The 18,376-nt window shown below is 37.5% G+C and overlaps 1 protein-coding gene across 4 annotated transcripts; it reads right to left on the bottom strand.

Annotated features, from left to right (window-relative positions):
* Window positions 1-10,725: 10,725 nt before the first annotated feature.
* Window positions 10,726-17,831, bottom strand: LOC125241824 (probable glutamate--tRNA ligase, mitochondrial). Of its 4 annotated transcripts, none has more exons than XM_048150471.1 (7): window positions 17,821-17,831; window positions 17,097-17,449; window positions 14,839-15,034; window positions 13,913-14,127; window positions 12,876-12,991; window positions 12,525-12,634; window positions 10,726-11,265 (listed from the first exon to the last, which is right to left on the bottom strand). In XM_048150471.1, the coding sequence occupies exons 2-7, from the start codon at window positions 17,423-17,425 to the stop codon at window positions 10,726-10,728; spliced, it is 1,506 nt and encodes a 501-aa protein (XP_048006428.1). In that variant the 5' UTR covers window positions 17,426-17,449; window positions 17,821-17,831. The 4 variants fall into 4 exon arrangements, with proteins under 4 accessions (XP_048006428.1, XP_048006427.1, XP_048006425.1 ...); XM_048150470.1 differs by lacking the exon at window positions 17,821-17,831 and adding an exon at window positions 17,590-17,804; XM_048150468.1 differs by lacking the exon at window positions 17,821-17,831 and adding an exon at window positions 17,642-17,801.
* Window positions 17,832-18,376: the final 545 nt, after the last annotated feature.

An 18,376-nucleotide genomic window follows, 5' to 3' on the forward strand; every position in this document is an offset into this window, starting at 1 on the left:
GATTTAAGTTGTGTAATTGTGTATGTACTCACTCTGAATTTTACTCGAAACGGTTCTAATAAGCATCGTGTGATTATAGTCATGTCAACGGAATAGTTCCTTAGATATATTATTTAAAGAATTTCTCTATGTATAATTATTGTATAATTTAAGTACTACAACGAAGTTTTTATTCCTAAATACTAATGGCGTTATTCATAAAATCTTTATAAACCTAAATTTGCTAATAATCGACGTCTATATGCGTCATGCTTACTTTACATGCTAAGACAGCATAACGCATATGGACGTCGATACCTTCCTATACACGGTGTAACATGAGGAAACCGAACAATTTAACCACTCATTTCCGAGGCCAAAAGAAAGAAAAAAAAAAGAGTTTTGATCTGACTTTTTTATTATTATTATTATAAATGGGCTTACTCTTGGCCACAGACTAGCCAAAGGAAAAGACGTGGCCTACGATCATGAGCTCGCCCAGAAGATGCCTGTTCACCCTTGATTTGAAGGTGGCCGAGTTATATGAGCGCGGAAATATAGCCATTAGCCGCCTGCAAGGAATTACACTCCTTAGCAGTGCGGATAAGAAAAGAAGCAAAGCGCTTCGTGCGAATTCGCGGAATATCTGCCAAGTAGGGATGGAAACCGGCCGTGCGTCTAAGAGTCCGATGGTAGAATGGGGACGGTGGCTTATGCTCGTAAAATACCGACAGTCTGACGACTTTCCGCCGATGGTCAAAGACTATAGCTTAGCCGTACAGTTTAAAGTAAATTTCCCCGAAAAACTTTATTTTATTTTTTATGTATTTTATCATAAAAAGTAAAGAACGAGTCTGTTTCAGAGCAACATGAACGCTTACTTACGCGCACCAAAAACATGAAAGTGAAGTTTCGTCCTAGACTTGAGGTTGTTGCACATTCCGCTGGTCATCAAGGCATATGTATTTATAACCGGTTGCCTACTGAACTCAAAACAATTACAGATTGCTCTTTATTTAATAGAGAATTAAAAAAGTTCTTGTTGAGAAGTTGTTTCTACACCGTAGACGAAATTTTTTATAATGTATTATTGTTTCTTGAATAAAAAAAAATAAAAATAAAAAAATAAAAAAATGTTATTCATAAAACTGGCACTTAAATGAATTTTCTCCTTTTTTATTAGGGTTCCTTACCTCAAAAAGGAAAAACGGTACCCTTATAGGATCACTCGTGCGTCTGTCTGTCTGTCTGTCACAGCCAATTTTCTCCAAACTACTGAACCGATTAACTTAAAATTTGGCACACATATGTCAACCTTTGACCAAAAGATGGACATGTAATTTAAATTAAAAAAATTAATTATAGTGGCCACTTTGGAGGGGTTAAAGTGAAAATTAAAAATCAAAGTTTTTTTAACTACTTACATATATTGTGTTGCATATCAAATAAAAGAGCTTTTTATAAGGGTTTCAAAAAAATTAATAATTTTTATTCAAGTAATTTAAGAAAATAGGCAAAAAATTACCATTATCTTCAAAACTATTACTAAGCGTAAAATTTTCATAAAAATACACGAGATAGTCTTTAGATCTATAGATGACAGGAAAACCTATTAGAAATCTACAGTCAAGCGCACAGCGTAAACCGGACTTAAAAAACTCAAATTTCACTCACTGCCGCTGCAAGGAGTTACCAAATCTCTTGAAATTGTGTGATCGCGTTTGAATATTACATATAAATTTATTTGTTTCGTTTTTTTTAGAAATTGTTCAAAATATCGATTATCCGCAAAAATGACTGTGCCTACGAAAAAGGAGGCGCTTAAGCCCTTCTTGTGGTGTACGGAACCCTTGCAACGCGAGCACAACTCGCACTTAGCCGGTTTTTAAAGCCTAATTTTTGAAAGTCGTTACATGACACTTGATTATGCTCCATAATGGCATCAACGCCGTTTAAGCCTTTTTGTACTGTCTGTATCAATATGATGTTTTTTTATTGGAAATAACTCTGAATCTAAGAGGAGCAAACATGAAAATGACATTTTTCTACTCCCGTGTTGTTATTCGTCATTTACAGTGTCGTGCATAGATCGTTAAAACCCTACATAAAAGATGCCCGCCCCCGCCCGGCGCCCCGCGCACCTACGCATACGATATAGCTCTTAAAGCAGTGTTAGGTAGCATTTAAGGGATATAGCGGGGGCGCGGGGCGCCGGGGGCTGGCGGCGGCGCGGGAGAGTGCGAGCGACAGGGTGAGTGCAGGAACAGAGGGGAGGCAGTCGCGTCAAAATACAGGAAACAGTGTGAATTTCACGAAAGTTGTTCAAGAAAACTATTAAAAACTAAGTGCATGGTCGTAGAAAAAGTATTGTATGCAACGGTGTTTAACTGAGTCAAAAAATACTCGTGGCGTCTTAATAACAATTTTCGGCTTCGCCTCAAATTGTTAACCACGCCGCTCGTCTTTTTTGACCTCCTTTAAACGCCTGTTGCATAAAATACTATTTCGCTGTTAAAATTATTCGGTTTCCTCATGTTACACCGTGTATATATGACAAAGACTTCAAACATATTTGAAATAATCAGCCTCGTGTGTTTTTATAAATAAAATAAATATTTGAATTTTATCTGGAAAAAAGAAAATATTAGCTTAAACAGCTAATATTTTCTTTTTTAATCTTATTTACTTAAAAACGTGCAGTTCAATTGTGTTAACACTGTTAACAGTAGGTTTTTAAGTAAAGGAACTTACTTATTGGCAGACTTCAGTCCCAACGATTTGCACCAATGCTATAATTTGCATTTCATGTAAAACAATAATAATTTGTAAAATATTATATCTTAATTTTACAAGATCTATACAGCAAATATACCCTGTCGGCCTAGCCGAAGTGACAATTGTTAGTTACGTGCTGACGTGGCGATCGAAGCCCAACATTAAACTAACTGGCCCCGTAGCCGAATGGCATTTCTCCGACGCCAAACGAAAGCGATCCGCCGCTGGCTCTGTCGCGCCAATACGCAAGCGCGATAGAGATAGATATCTACTAGCGCTTCGTTTCGTGAGCGTTTCGTGAGCGATTGTGCCATTCGGCTAGCCACCCTGGCTCTGTCGCGCCAACACGGACGAGCGGCAGAGACAAGACAGCTAAGTACGGTACTCCACAGTACGGTCAGTACGGAGCGTGTGTGACGTTGGTTGGGTACCTAATTGGTTAAAGGGTTATTACCAAATTTGTTATTTCACCAAGAACTTTAGATTTCAACTTAGCATTGATTTCTGAAAAAAATGAAAAATGAAAATGAAAATGAAATATTTATTTTTCAAGGGATAGGGGTTATTTTTTTTTTTTCGTCCTACCTGTTATATCTTATGATTAATTAAAGTACTTTTATATCACTCATTTTATCTGTAGGTATGTTAATAACTAAGTGAATCAAGATCTTTCTTATACATATTTACATTTGGTACTTCAATTAAAAATACTGTTACTTAATAGCGTGGTTTAATTTCAACCTGATCTAATAGGTATAAAATTGATTTAATTTATATATCTTATACTATTATATTTATTTATTTATCTATTTATTTATTTATACCGACGATCTCGGAAACCGCTCTAACGATTTCGCTGAAATTTGTTATGTGGGGGTTTTAGTGGGTGAAAAATCGATCTAACATATCCTTAGGTCCCGGAAAACGCGAATTTTCGAGTTTTCACGCGTTTTCTTCGCGCGCCATCTCGTGTGGAGTAGTTGTACTGTTGAGACAGAAGTCTTTCGGTCGATGTAAGTATTATTTACTTCAAAGACTAGATGGCGACACAGGTCAAGGCTAACACGAATAGAAAAATACACTGAGCTTTTGTGACGAAACGCGCGCCATCTCGTGTGGAGTAGCTGTGTTGTTAAGACTGAGAGTTCTTTCGATTGATCGATGTAGGTACTATTTATTTTCGAACTAGATGGCGACACAGGTCAAGGATACGAAACAGAACCGAGCGAAGCTCGGTCGCCCAGATATTCATATATATTATTTTATATTATCCCTTACATTCCGAAAATACGGGGCGTCCCAAGACGAGACATGAAGGGAAAGTACCTCCTTACCTACCTTAAATATCTTAGTATTTTTCTGAAAGACTATATTATTTTGAATGTTAGTTATTTTGCATTTAAAGTTTTCTAAGAATTACTTGCTTCGTCTGGGAATCGAACCAACTTTAATGTGATAAAAAATTACCCCTTCTTTTATGATGCCAATTGAAAGAATGGCCAAAAAATTATAATTCATATAAAGTAACAGTTAACACAGTATTTTAAAAGAAAAAAAAATAGTCTGCTCGGTTCCGCCGAGACGCCGCGGGCGACGGATCAGAAAGACCAAGGCCTACGTGCGTTTTCACATTATCCGATCTGATATCGGATCTATGTAGGAAGAAAATCAAAGGCAAAAATCAAAGATCATGGCTTAAATATATGGGATATCTCATATCGGTCCGACATCCGATATCGGGTCGGATAATGTGAAAACGCACTAAGGCATTTTCCCTTCACGTCCCATAGTCTTGGGACGGATCTGTATGAGCTACGACTGTATGCTCCTAGTCCTATTTATTTTTGATAACCTACTTTAAAGTTTAGTTCTAAATGACATCAAAAGCGGTGGTCGTATTTTTGCACTATTTAACATAGGTATTATATTTAGATGCGGGAAAACTGCTGAGCCAATGGAACCATATTATCCATAACCTTAACGTAAGTACAAGCAATAAAGTCGTATATACATAATTTTGACGCTTTGATATCCACATTTAATACCTTGACTGTAGGTAAGTACGTGGTAAGTACTATGTAATCAATTAAAAGTATAAATGTATGTGTATACCCTAACATACAATAAGGTTTAACAATTAACAAGGGTCCATCCACAGAACTTAATTTAGATAGAAGAAACAAATTCATATATTTGTATAAGGGCCGAGCGTGTCAAATTTTGTACTGAAGTTGATTCTTGCCTGTAATTTTAAATATGTCTCAGGCTCTTGATTGTTCATAATTTTTGTGTTGTTGCAATTGAATATCACGTAACGAGGCATTTTTTATGTTTTGGTTGACTTCAACTTACAAAAATTGACGCCCGAAAAGTAAAGACGGACAACTCAGTGGATTTCACTGAGTTCATTTGACACGCTAAGTAGATACGTTTGCTTGATCTATGGTATATATGACATCTGTGGGTCCATCGGACCTTGCCGCTATTATCAGCCTTTACAGGGTGGCTAAAAATTGTGAGCGTCAGGACCCCTGGACCACTACAGATATTTGATGTTTAGTACATACTAAAATTTAGTACCTATTTGATACTATTTGGTACCTGAGTACATATATTTGGTACCTCCACTGATATCGAAAAATCGAGCGAATAAAGTGGCCAGACATTCTGACGTCAGGATGTCTGGACCATTTTTGGTTTACATAGTTCTAGACAACACTACTAATTGATATCTTAGTCAATATTTACTACCTATTTGGTACCTGTCAATATATCTTTTTCAAATTTTTTTGGCGTACCAGAAAAAAGTTATGATGGAATTTAAAGTTGTGAGCCCAGCCGTGGCGTTGAAGTATGTAGCGCCTGTCAAAAGAATAGAGGCAAATCCGCCTGCCCTTCTGCGCGTCAACTTAAATAGGAATTTATTTTTAGGCACTCGCACATCATCTCTACTGACTAGTGGCATTAATATAGTCGAAATATAAAAGTAATTAGTGTAATTACACTAGTTTTCCATTTTCCTCCTGAGAGAACCTCCTACAGTCTCAATAACGTCTAATCTCATGTCATGTCCCTGAGAGACATCTCCTGGCGGAGAAATTTGTAAATCAGTTTACCCCTGACAGCCGGTCATTTTTGCGACTGTTCAGCAGCTGTAGAGCTGTATGGCAGATTTGGCGGCATTGTGGTTGTAGGTACTGATATAGTAGATGATTGATTTGATGTTTGTATTTATTCTTAATTCATAATTGACACTAATCGATGCAAAAAACAAATTTTACCGAAAGCAGTGGTTTATTTATATGATGAACCCTTATAACGGAGCTCGTGGACCATAGAATGGTCCACATCATCAAAATACATCCTATATACCAATATTACCAATGACGCTGTTAATTATAACAGTTTATGCTATTTCCCCCCTAGAATTTGCCCAACTGTTGCCACGTGTTTAGGTCTCTCAGGAGGAAAATTGAAAACTAGTGTTTAAATTACACTAATTACTTTTATATTTCGATAATATTAATGCCACTAGTCAGTAGTAGAGATGATGTGCGAGTGCCTAAAACTAAATTCCTATTTAAGTTGACGCGCGCAGGAGGGCAGGCGGATTTGCCTCTATACTTTTGACAGGCGCTACATACTTCGACGGCACGGCCGGGCTCACAACTTTAAATTCAGTCATAACTTTTTTCTGGTACGCCAAAAAAATTTGAAAAAAATATATTGACAGGTACCAAATAGGTAGTAAATATTGACTAAGATATCAATTAGTAGTGTTGTCTAGAACTATGTAAACCAAAAATGGTCCAGACATCCTGACGTCAGAATGTCTGGCCACTTTATTCGCTCGATTTTTCTATATCAGTGGAGGTACCAAATATATGTACTCAGGTACCAAATAGTATCAAATAGGTACTAAATTTTAGTATGTACTAAACATCAAATATCTGTAGTGGTCCAGGCCCCGTAGCCGAATGGCATTTCTCCGACGCCAAACGAAAGCGATACGCCGCTGGCTCTGTCGCGTCAATACGCAAGCGCGATAGAGATAGATATCTACTAGCGCTTCGTTTCGTGAGCGTTTCGTGAGCGATTGTGCCATTCGGCTAGCCACCCAGGGGTCCTGACGCTCACCAAAAATTACGTTGACAAAGAATAGGGAAATGTTGAAATAAACCAAAATATCATAGTTACCGAAAATATGTTTTGGGCCTAGACTACATGTACTCGTATATTGACCACGGATATTTCAACAGCATTCATGTCCATTTCGCAAGGTTTGCAATGAAGACCAATTGTGTACCTAAAGACATTTTTTCCAGATTCATAAGCTCGATACGTTTCAGCCTACTTATGTAAATTCACCTAACTTAATCGTTTGTAATCAATCTTAAAACCCTAGCCTAGTATTTTGGGCCACCCTGTATGTTGACCTTTCAAACAGATCAGCGACACAACGAGGAACGTAGAGCTAGTAGTAACCTTATAGTATAAAGATGAGGTAAACAAGCATACTTGCCGTCTGATGGTAAGTAGTTTCCGTAGCCTATGTTACATGCGCTTTACCGACCCTACTTATCACTCGGCACCCTCGTTGAGCTCGTGTGCGTGTGGATAGAGGTAGCACCTTCCGAAAATAAAAATAAACATGCTGACCATTTAGAAGTTCTAAAACAATTGTAAAACTAATCTCTGAAATTGTAAAAATATAAATTAAAAGATACCTACTTACACTCATTAACATGTGCTCTCTCAGTTCTCACAAACTACCAACGAAAACAGTGAATGTATTAATTTAACATATAATATAATATTTATATACCAACATTTAGTAAAAAATATGCCAACGTACCTCTGTAAATTGTTAGTGACATATTTAATTTTTTACAAATAGTTTCCTATGCTCACTTAATCCTCACCTTTGATCCTCACACTTTCGAAAACCCATATTTTGATTTTTTTTTAAACTCGCACTTGGCCGGTTTTTTTTACTAAATATCCACCATAGTCATGCTTGTTATGGAGAATTTTTGGCCAAAAGCTGCACTTTTGGATGGAAGCAAGCCGCTTTGCATGGTGATAGTAGACATCATAGTAAACGATTTTTTCCGAGGATATCGAAATTTCATCCCTTAGGAAACCGAGCGTAGCGAGGTGTTTTATGAAAATGAAAAAAATTCTATCTTTTTATTGTATCGTCCGATTTTGACAAAACGTATCTCAAATGAAAGGTATTGCTTTATGTAATTAAAAAAAATGAAACAAAAATTATTATAAAAAAAGTAAGAAAAAAATTAAAAAAAGTAAATTTACGTCTCGCACTGAATAACTTCAAAGAATGACAGACAAAATGTACAATGTCGATATATGAGTTTTTTTTTTAAATCAAAGATAGATAAATTCATAGTTGAAAACTAAAGACCGCATTGAAATCGGATTAGCATTTTTTAAGATACAAGTTGCCAAAGTTGGGAAAATTTGCTTTATATGGCCACTTTGAAATTCCTTTGCCAGAAAGTCAGAAATAATATATTTATCCAGAGGCCGTGAGTTCAAGTCTCACCCAGGGCAGACATTTTCCACTTTTAAATTTATTCTAAGCCTATTGTACATTTCGTCTGTCATTCTTTGAAGTTATTCAGTGCGAGACGTAAATTTACTTTTTTTATTTTTTTTCTTACTTTTTTTATAATATTTTTTTTTCAATTTTTTTTTAAATTACATAAAGCAATACCTTTCCTTTGAGATACGTTTTGTCAAAATCGGACGATACAATAAAAAAATAGAATTTTTTTCATTTTCATAAAACACCTCGCTACGCTCGGCTTCCTAAGGGATGAAATTTCGATATCCTCGGAAAAAATCGTTTACTAAGACGTCTACTAATATCACCATGCAAAGCGGCTTGCTTCCATCTAAAAGTGCAGCTTTTTTTCATAACTAGTATGACTACCATCTAATATTTTATATTCGCTGTCTGCTTTAAAGGCTTATAACTTTTCTCATACAAATTAGGGATGTACCGACTAGTCGTGAAAGCAGAGTATCCGGCCACATTTGTAGTCCTTTCTTTGTCAAAACAACAAATACCTACTATCTGTAATCATCACAAAAACAAATTTCCTACCTAGGATTATCGATTTCATAAGCAGGATCACTACCCTCTAAGCAAAGCCGGTTGTTAAAAATGGAAAATGTAGGTATATAAATATTGTCATGAACCTTTGAACTTGTAAAAAATCATGAAAAGCGCGAACGAAAGACCAAAAATAACATTCAAAATGTATCATGTAGCGTGACCACACTATGTCGGATCCTGATGATTCTGATCCCCGTTCCCCGTGTCATATTGATTGGGGAATTTCCTTCAATTTTGATAATATTATTTGTAGCATCTAATCGAAACATAAAATATAACAAACAATATTCATAGTTTTTATATAACTAATACCGTATTAAATTCTCCATACGTTTATGCATGTTTTTACGAAGTTGTTGCGCAATTACCCAGATAGCGCTTCATATAACCTGATATAACTCATATACTTTTGTAAGTCAATGTAATGTAATGAAATACAGGGATCCGGTCACTTAGGGCCACTTTCATTTTTAGGCCAAGTTTTATGAACGGCCACTTCCCCGATAGGCCACTTCCTTTAAGGGCCACTTAGTGACGACGTTCCCCGAAGGGCCACATTTATCTAAAGGCTACTTCTTCTTATGGCCAATTCCTTTAACGGCCTGTTCCTCTTATGGCCACTTCCTCTCATGGCCTTTTCCTATGATGGCTACTTCCTCAAACGGCCTGTTACTCTTATGGCCACTTCCTCTCATGGCCTTTTCCTCTGATGGCCACTTCCTCAAACGGCCTGTTCCTCTTACGCCCACTTTCTCTAATAGGAACTTATGTATCTGACAACCTTCCTCGTAAACGCATTCTCAACAGGCTTTTTAATGACCACCACCACTAAAAACTCTTTATCATAAAAACAATAAAACGTCCTTCCTGCCTATGGTTATCTGCGTATGGTTGGGTGGGGCAAACAGGCAATAGCAAGGCGAGGAACAGGGCTGGTACCGACTACAAAAATAATTGATTTCTTTACAATTTGGATGTTTAGATTATTGCAATCGGATAAGAAATCTGAATAAGAAATTTGAGGAGTTCCGTTCTGACCATCATCAGCAGTTCCACTGCACCAAATGTCACTGTTCCGTACGTAAATGCATGCTGTTCCTTTAAAAAAAACAAAAATCGCCATATGTATGCCTTTCAGATTTGAGGAGTTCCCTCGATTTCTCCAGGATCCCATCATGGGAACTGGGTCCTGAGAAAAATGGGACCAATCTGTATGCATATACATTCAATCAAAAAAAATTTTTCAAAATCGGTCCAATAACGACGGAGATATCGTAGAACATTTAAAAAAAATAAAAAAAAAAACATACAGACGAATTGAGAACCGTCCTTCCTTGAGAGATTTGAGGCGGCGGTTAAAAAGTAGCCAATCGGGGAATAGGACAAACTAGTAAATGTTGTAGTGGCCGATCGAGGATTTAGACAAACTGGTCATTTTAACGATGGTCATTCCGGAAATGGGTGGCCCCACAAAGAATTTTCACAGTGGCCATTCGGAGAACTGGACGTAGAAAGAATTCCAACAGTGGTCTATCGGGGAAATGGTCGGACAAGGAAACGGCCGAACCAAGAAATGGCCCATATAGGAATTTGCATGGTGGTCGTTCGGGGAATGGGGCCAACAAAGAATTTTCACAGTGGCCGTTCCAAGAACTGGACGTAGAAAGAATTCCAACAGTGGTCTATCGGGGAAATGGTCGGACAAGGAAACGGCCGAACTAAGAAATGGCCCATATATGAATTTGCATGGTGGTCGTTCGGGGAAGTGGCCGTAGGTGACCGGATCCAAATACAGCAATCAAAATGACAAACAAATAATACACAAGATATCACTTAATATATGTTTTTATTCTTAACAAGGATTGCTGTTTACCAAGCAGCTGCATCATTTCAGCTACGCCGGGACCTTCGGCAAGACCGCTGAGGACTGATCTGAGCATTTTCATAACAATTGGAAACTTAACATTATTTTTGGTACAAAATTCTCTTAGATATTGTTTTATATGTATTTGATCATAATTTGATAAAGATTCTAAAACGGGTATTAACTGTTCAAGTAGTTCCTTATTAATTTCAGCTTTATCAGTGTTTGATGGAAGAATCCATAGGAATCCATATTTGTCCGACACGAGCTCTTCGAGCCTGCTGATCCTAGTGGTCGCCCATTCCAGAACTGCTCTGACATGATCACTGCTCACGTTCAACTTCTGCTCGGGATACGAACACTTGACTAGTTGTTGTAACGTAGCTACGAGGGCTCGGGACTCCTTCTCGTCGCGTAAACGGCGTCTAATCTCAAGTTTGTTACATTCGTCAAGTAATTCTGGGTTGAGGCGGCTAGGATGTGATGATATTTTTTGTAACTGAAACTAAATATTATATATGAAGTAGATATACAGCGTGTGGAATACATACGGGCGAATAATGTATCCAGTTATAGTATCTGGGGCCCATTTCTCAAAGCTGAAAGTTACAAGCGGAAGTCTCTTTCCAACTTGTCATATTAAACATTGACAACCGCTTGTAAACTGTAACTTGTAGCTTCGAGAAATGGGCCCCTGGTCATACGAATCGTATAGGATAATCATTTTGTTAAAAAGTATTTATTACTTAAGAGCTATATTTTTTTTAATCTGACCAAGCAGCAAGCAATGTACGCCGTCCAACTTAATTTGACATGACATAAATGTCATGTCGTGACACGCTAATCGATGTGGACGTAGTACGTTGCGTGCTGAATTATTATTTATGAAAAAAAATCTCGTATATTCAAAAAAAAACCATGTAGTTAGGCTTCTTACGCCGTGTCTTGCGTGGGCGACGGTCATGCGACCGTCGCCGTCGCGTCTCATACTTCCATATCGATAAGGTTTGATTCCGTATGCGTCGCATCGCCGTCGCGCGACCGTCGCCCACGCAAGCCACGGCGTTAGGTACGATACTAAGTAATCGTTATTAAGATATTCGCCCGTATGGAATACACACGCTGTAGACATAGAAAAACATATAGACGTCATTTATAAGATTCTGTACATACATACACAGTGTACACTCTCATTGAGGCATTATATATTCAATTTATACCGCTGATTTACTACAAACCACTGAATTCGGACTTGCACATATGTATGCGGACGACACACAGATCATCATGTGCGCAAGTCCTAATAACACAGAAATAGATAATGCTGTAAAAAAGCTTAATCATGACCTAGAGTCAATTCGCGTCTCGTCAGAAAATCATGGCCTTAAGCTGAACGCGCAAAAATGTACATACGTTGTACTAGGCTCGTCCAATTGAGTAGATTCAGATGGCTGGGAAGCAAAATCTCGCCCATACAGAAGACGTCAAAAGGGTTGTTTTTTGTGAATGTGAGTTCTAGTTCGGAGCTAACTACTAGTAAATATGAACAGAACAAACATGAAACCAAGGAGGAATTTCTTGCTGGCGGCTATATTTCCGAGCTCTTATAACCCGGCAACCTTCAAAATCTTCAAATCAAGAGTGAACAGGCATCTTCTGGGCGAGCTCACTCCATCCGCTACCACGCCAGCCACGTCCTTGCCTTTGGCGATTCTGTGGCCAAGAGTGCCCACTTATAATATAAAACAAAAATAAAATATTTACTTCTTCCGCCAGCTCCTCCATTGATTTGAGCCTGATCCCGGCGCCCGGTACGTGGTCGAACCCGCCGCCGGATAGCGTGATGTAGTTCACCAGCGCCAGCGGATAAACTCCTGAAAACGAATCCACTTTTTATCACGGTTGAATGACACGCATGAGAGCCGGGGGCCCGCTTTGACAACTAATCTCAAGGTTTGGCGCAGACACTAGTTTTACGAAAGCGACTCCCATCTGGTCTTCCAACCCGAAGGGTATGTGTGTGAGTGTGAAGGATAATGGTATGAGTTCAACCTCATCAGTAGATAAGTACCTAATAATATACATAACGAGAATAACCAGTTCGTTTTCACAAACCTTTCCGCCTGTAATCCTCCACTTTTACATCACTTTGCCGTTTGCTCAGTTTGGTACCGTCGGCATTCACTATGAGAGGTAAATGACCAAACTTGGGAGGTTTCCATCCAAATGCCCTGAAATATAGATTTTTGCTCGATATACAATCAACGATCATGCTATATGCACTCCTCGTCTGGCTGAAAAATTGAAAATACGCCTAGCTAGGTGCTAAATGCTAATGCTAAGCCAGCATGTCAATCGTTTACGCTTCGGAGCGTATTTAATAGTAAAAGCAAGCGAAACAAAGCGTAAAAGATTGGTAAGTATAAATGCCTACTCGAGGCACTTTGCCAAATAAAAATAAATGAATAAGTTAATACTTTATATCATGTAATAATGTATTGTATGATCAATATCATCATTCATCGACATCATGTAACTATTTATTTAGGGTTCTAAAACGAGATAACGGGGAGGACGCTGTTTTAAAATGTCGGAGATTAGTCTAAACTACGTTAGGTATATTCCATTGTATCGACTTTGCAATGTTAACTGTGTTAACAAACTGTACCAGTGTGCGTAGCCGAATGCACAATCGCTCACGATAATATCTCTTTCGTAGCTATCTGTCTCTATCGGTTTTGCGAATTGGCGCGACAGAGCCAGACTACATTTCTGCGGCGTTTCGCGTCGCAGAAACGGCTACGGGGCCAGTTCCCAATACCAGTGGGAACCTAGGTACCTAAGTTAAAACGTACAAGTTATAGAAAGAGAATACAGCGTGTGTATTCCATATGGGCGAATATTCAGCACGCAATGTATTATGTCCATATCAATTAGCGTACCTACCTAAACGTCAATACGACATTACGTTTATGTCATGTCAAATTAAGTTGGGCGGCGTACATTGCTGCTTGGCCAGATTTTAAAAAATAATTAGGTACTCTTAGTTAATAACACTTTTTAACAAAATGATTTTCCTATACGATTCGTATAGGAAATAACTGGATACATTATTCGCCCGTATGGAATCATAAACATAAGGTAACACTCACTTGTAAATTAACAGATGTTTGGTCGTAGAAATTTGCCACTCGACGCCCCTCAGCACATGAGATATTCCCATCAGATAGTCATCAACAACGTTAGCAAAGTGATAAGTCGGGAAGCCATCAGATTTCATCAACACCGGGTCTCCTTCGTTGAGAGAGACGTCGTACGCAATGCCACCAAAGATCAAATCCTCAAAGTACTGACAGTCCGATGTCAGCTGCAATGTAAGGGATTGTCATACTAACATAACCTAACAACAAATCAAAATTTTGAAAAAACCCCCGACCGCGACATAGTGGACCGATATTCATGAAACATGGCTAAGAACACTCCCGACTAAAGGTGGAAACCCATTACACCATATCATGCTATGACCGTGCTATGAACGTGTCAGGCACGGAATGTAATGCGACACGGATGGCTATGCCCACTACAACGTGTCCACATCATTTCATATCCGGGCATAACGAGTTAAGTGACCGTAGTGTCCGCGTATCATCCCCGTAGCATAGACGAGTATAGTGACCGTAGTGTCCGCGTATCATCCCCGTAGCATAGGCGAGTATAGTGACTGAAAGAAGTATGACAACGCGTGTATAACGTGCTTCAAACGGTCACCATACGCGGTTATACCCCGTTTGACCGCCTGCACGCACCGTTCTATCACCGTTGCGTGCCATTCACGGAGCGTTTCGACACCGGCAAAATATCCTCGCCGACAATATTTGACGGTCCGTGCATGGCACGCTACGGGTATGATCGGTGATGGAACGGGCTAGTATGCATAGCCTCATACTTTGTAATACAAAGAATATTTTTTTGTCTGACACGTTCATAGCACGGTCATAGCATGATATGGTGTAATGGGTTTCCACCTTAACTCAGCTTTCGTCGGGGGTTAAAAAAGACAATCTTAACCAACACAAACCTTGAATCTGATACAGTTTGGAGTCCCTGCCTTCAGTTTTTCCTTGACTTCTCCAAATGATAGATTACGACATCTGTTATCATATTTTGGTATACTATGTGTTCTCATTGCATCTCTACGCAGCAAGTTTAATCTACGTTCTGTACAGAAACACCTGTATGCTGTTCCATTGTCAAGGAGTTTACTGATGTATTTCCTGTAAAAAATAACACTTTGGGGATCAAGGTGCAATGTATAATATGAATAAGTTACTACAAACAATGAACCCTCTAGCTCTATATGGGTGTGCATTTTCTCATATAACTTTGGAATATCTGGGCGACCGAGCTTCGCTCGGTTGTATTTTAATATATCACGTCTTTAGATTAAAAAAAAACTCTTATAAATACAAAAACAAAAAAAAGACAAAAAACAAAAACTTAATTTCTGGCCGGGATTCGAAACCCTGACACCTACGATCTATCTGCGTACATTAGACCGACCTCGTACGACTGAGCTAAGCGGAATCGATGCGCGCGCGGCGAAATTAAGGACCATATTTTACGTTTACAAATGCGAAAGAAAAACTCATGAAAACTCGAAAATTCGCGTTTTCCGGGATCTAAGGCTACGCTAGATCGATTTTTCACCCCCGAAAACCCTCACATAACAAATTTCAGCGAAATCGTTAGAGCGGTTTCCGAGATCGTCGGTATATATAAATAAATAAATAAATATACAAGAATTGCTCGTTTAATAGTATAAGATATACAAATACATACATAACATATCATATGAAAATGTTTCCTACATCATTTTATGCCGTAATGATGACTCTTTGTATACATTACACTACAAATGAAAACTCCAAATTATTGCTATATTCATAGGACCAATATAACTACTTACGTTAGTTTTTTACTAATATTTGTTTTTTCAATTTATTTTGAATTATAGGTATTATTATTTAATCAAATACATAAATGAGTTGAATACTGTCAGTACTCATATGTCTGTCATATTGGTACTAATAGTAATTTTGGTACCTACTTCACAATATTCTTACTTATATCAATGTTAAATAATCTCATTTATTTGGTTTTACCTCAAAAACCTGGAAATTATGTTTTAATCAGCCAAATAAATTAGGTTATGTTGATGACCGAAATGATAAAGAGAGATTACTATGAAATATGAATACATAATTACATATGGTTATACAGTGAAATTTAATCCGATATCAGTTGAAAAATATTAATTATTAACATAAATAGAATTACTTGATTCCTAAAAATATCACTCTACGACATCATCTCTCTTTTTATCATCTTAAGAAAAATATTTTTAGATAGTACCTAATTCCACACACCTTGCATTTGTTCAATTTATGCTATCCTGTCCGAAATGGCGTTAATGTTTTTACTGTTAGTTATTAGTTAGCTAGCTATAAATCTGGTGGTGGCAGAATAACAGCGTCCGTTGCTGGCAGTCCTTGTGGCCGCTGCGCCTCGAGGCCCTCTGGCACAGACATTAGCTGAGCCACCTACCTTTTCAATTAGTTTGTAAGCATGCCTGTGTACTTTTATAATGTACCTGTGTTCAAACTTTTGAATAAACGTCTTTATTATTATTTTTTATATATATGTTATATATCTCCTTTTACAAGAGTTTTTTTTTGTTTATTATGCGGGTATTATTATTATTATAATTCAATGTGTGAGATTTCATGGAATTTACTTCACCATCTAATTAATAACAGTTAATGATATCATTAAAATTAATAGCCACTAGATACATGGACACCCTACATTTATGTATTAAAGGGAATTAGTGTATGTCAAAAGCCATCATGTTGGTGGGGAATTCAACAGACCAGGGTACGTAGCCAAATGCACAAACGCTGACAATAATATATCATATCTAGTCATTCTCTATCACTCTTCCATATTGGCACGACAGACCCAGACTGTTTCGATCGGCGATAAAAAAAATAGGTACAGATAGGTATGATAAAAAAAAACTTAATTCCATGTAATTACCACATAAATATGATCACCATTGATTACTGAATAAGAAAAGTTGGTTCCTGATTACCAATTAAAATTCACTGTGTATATTAAACTAAAAAATAACTTAATACTTTATGAAAGCCAATTCCATAATTGATCTTGTATATCAGCAGAGGGTAATAGGATGAAAAGAACAATAATTTACAATATATTCTAGTGTTCCAATCTGGTAGCAGTATATTACAGTTTCATAATGTTAATGGTACTTACTGGTAAATTTCAAGTCGTTCGCTTTGAATATATGGGCCATGTTTACCACCAATGCCAGGGCCTTCATCACATTGGATGCCAGCCCATTGTAAATCATGGACTAGAGCATCAACAGAGCCTCCAACTTTACGTGTCTGATCAGTGTCCTCTATTCGAAGAATAAGCGAACCTTTATGTGATTTTGCAAATAATTTGTTATATAGTGCAGTGCGCAAACCACCTAAATGAAGGTAGCCAGTAGGACTTGGAGCAAATCTAACTCTAGGTGATTTCGATGTCAAGCAACGGTAAGGTAATATAAAATACCCAATGGGTGACAGCAGCTTCATGGTTGTTTAATATGTTTGAAAATTCTGTGAAATGTAGAGAATTCCTATATTATTTTTAGCTTCTCAAAATGGTTTCATGCAAATCCTAAAACCGGCGGCAAAAAAATACATATAAATAAATATAATGTATACTACAAAGAAATATTGAAGTTTGTTCTGTTTACTCAAGTGGATATTTAATTTTGATCGAGTTCACTGAATGAGAAAGTAACGAACATTATTCAGAAATAATTTTCACTGAAATGAAGTAATGAACTGAAGTTTTTTTTATTCTCAGTTCAGTTTTTAGTTGCGTCTGTCCATTTTATTCTTAGAAGTAGGAAAGGGTATGCGAAATGATATGAGCATGGAGAATATTCTTCATGGTCTCATGGATATGAATGAGTATTAAGTACATGACAGAACAGAATTGACACTATTGACAGACATGACATGTGACACTGACATGACCGTAGATTTAGAATTATTAAACTAGATTGTGGAATCACATTTTTTGCCATACTAAATTGAACCTTATCACTGAGATAGAAAGGTGATCGTATCAGACTAGCGAAAACGGTCCACATGAGAGGGCATTGTTTGGGCTGGTGTCCCTCTCGCACGTGTGGCCAGTATTAATGAGGTTACCATAGTAGTAGTATTTTTATCTGTATATTACCTGAGCCTGACTTTATAACTTCTTATATTATTTTAGTGTTATATTCAAACTAGGGTTTCGATATATTTCAAAAAATTGGAAAATAATTATAATGTAATTATTTTGATGCCACTAAATCAAAGACTTGTAAAATTAAAAAATATGTTCAAATGGGTATTAGTAGATTTGGTAGTAACTTTGAAAATTGACTGGTATCCCCAATGTATGACAGTGATGACGTCACTGAATAATGTTGGCATCTCAGACGAAGGATACCATAGACTTGACGCAAGCGTACACCCGTAAGGGACAGA

The sequence above is a fragment of the Leguminivora glycinivorella genome, chromosome Z (genome assembly GCF_023078275.1).
Source record: "Leguminivora glycinivorella isolate SPB_JAAS2020 chromosome Z, LegGlyc_1.1, whole genome shotgun sequence".
Classification (NCBI taxonomy): Eukaryota; Metazoa; Arthropoda; class Insecta; order Lepidoptera; family Tortricidae; genus Leguminivora; species Leguminivora glycinivorella.